This window comes from Aplysia californica, unplaced genomic scaffold (genome assembly GCF_000002075.1).
Source record: "Aplysia californica isolate F4 #8 unplaced genomic scaffold, AplCal3.0 scaffold00267, whole genome shotgun sequence".
Taxonomy (NCBI): Eukaryota; Metazoa; Mollusca; class Gastropoda; order Aplysiida; family Aplysiidae; genus Aplysia; species Aplysia californica.
Window position 1 is genome coordinate 263,633 of NW_004797537.1, and position 2,020 is coordinate 265,652.

At 43.2% G+C, this 2,020-nt stretch overlaps 1 protein-coding gene across 5 annotated transcripts in view; it reads left to right on the forward strand.

The window, feature by feature from the left end:
- LOC101856904 (sodium/hydrogen exchanger 3) overlaps nt 1-2,020 on the forward strand; it is a 94,078-nt gene that overhangs the window by 78,091 nt on the left and 13,967 nt on the right. For all 5 annotated transcript variants that reach the window (XM_005100984.3, XM_005100985.3, XM_005100986.3 and 2 more), the window contains one exon: nt 1,588-1,784. In XM_005100984.3, the coding sequence (XP_005101041.1) occupies nt 1,588-1,784 (197 nt within the window). The remainder of the gene's footprint in view (nt 1-1,587; nt 1,785-2,020) is intronic.

Sequence of the window (2,020 nt, forward strand, 5' to 3'; positions counted from 1 at the left end):
CCTCTCCCCCTCTCTCCCTTCTTTCCTTCTTTCTGTCACTCTTTCTAGCCCCCCTCCCTCCCCCCTTCTCTCCCAGTAACACATTATTTGAGTCACGCGATCAGAGCCGAAAATGAACAAGCAGTATTATAATGGTAGAAATATTTTTGACTTACGCGATGTTCTGTTGCTGAATGTTTTCGGTGATCATATTCTTCGCTGTCCTTTCGCCTGCTGTGTTGCTGTAATCGTAATAAACACTTTATTGCACTCTGTCAATGCCATGTGACAATAATATGTGAGGCAGCGTGGTGGAATCAGGCTCTCGTCAAAATAATCAAAGTGAAGAAACTTGCATTTTTCCCGCAGGTTTGTGAATTTTTATAAATTTTTTTTGTTTTTTGGCTCAACGCCTTTCATGCCCGTTAAAGAACTCTTTTCTGGGTGGATTTTTCTGAAAAGCGTTGGCAAAAGGAACCAAAAAATGTAAATTTTCAGTTACCACGGACTCTTAAGCTAAGGAAATAACTAATCTTTGGAGGCCATTTTCTCACTAATTTTACCTCTGAAAACAAGTGACCCCCACCTCCTTCGTTTACAAATATCTCGACTTGTATTCAAGATAAACGGATATTTTTTCTTCCAAATAAAGAAAAGTGAACAAGCTTTAAGATGATACCAATAACTCTACATGCCCAAAAATTGACGAGAGCCTGATTCCTCCACGCTGCATCACATATGTGTGTGGCTGTTCTATATTATATTTAAGCGAAATATTACTCCGTAATTTCATAACTGTACCTCTGTCTGTGGTGTGTAATGGTCGGGGCTTTTAGCTGTCGTGCAAGAGAGGCTAGCGCGATTTCCGCATTTCGGAAATCTGTTTGATTGGCTACGTCCGGAAATGCTGTTTTCCTCTGTGCCCCAGTTGGCTGTGGCAAGCGGGGTCGAAACAGAGCGCCTTGTGGATCTCCTAAGTTGTGCCAATGTGGCAGAAACACTTACGATTAAACACTCTTTGCCTGTGTGGAGACTTACATTTTTTTTGGTGGGTAAGGAGAGAGAAGGGAAAAGGTAGAGAGAGAGAGAGAGAGAGAGGGAGAGGGAGAGGGAGGGAGGGGGAGAGGGAGGGAGAGAGAGAGAGAGAGAGAGAGAGAGAATTTTCAGATGTAAGTTGTCTGTCTTTACCTTGCAGCATGCTGAGTTGTTGACATGTTGGACTGCAGAAGGCATGATCCTTCGTCGAATCTTCAAAGTTTAAATTGTCTTCATTGTTACCACTTAAAATATTCAATATCATTCATGTCCTTAAATGGGCGTTGAATCCGTGTAAGTCCACTTTTCAAGCCACGAACGTCCAGGGGCAAACAAAAAAGTCTCGAGACAATTTGTAATGGTATACTCATCCCCATCTCTTTCCGGGTTTTTCCCCAGGTATGGCAGGAGTCTGTAATATATGTGATGGTTTGACTCTTGGCTTGGGTGTGCCACACAGAAGATGTGGATTCGAAGTAGCTGGCCTCCTAAATTATCACATTTTGTTATCAAAGGGGGCGTGTAACATTTACAGTTATATATTATATATATATTTTTTTTCTCCATTCCCAGGCCTGGGTCTATGGGGCATGTCCTACATAGGCTGGATCCACCAGCATGTGAGTATCTTGCACTGCTTCGTGTTCTCCGCTCTCATCTCGGCTGTGGACCCGGTGGCCGTGTTGGCCATCTTTGAGGAGATCCAGGTGAACGAGATCCTCTACATCATCGTGTTTGGGGAGTCCCTGCTCAACGATGGCGTCACTGTGGTGAGTACTCTTTTTGAAAAATAGTTTTTAGGTAAGAGTTTTACAGCACTTGCAACATCTTTAGGTCTTACAAGTGCCAAAGTTTAGAGGTGTTACAAGGTAGTAACAAACACACGAAAAAAAAGGAGAGATAAGACGATAGATGTTTAATGAGAAAGAAGGGGCAAACCACACTAGAGCACCCTCCAACCACCCATGCGAGTACTCTGGGCTTGGGAGGATTTTTTATTGGGGGG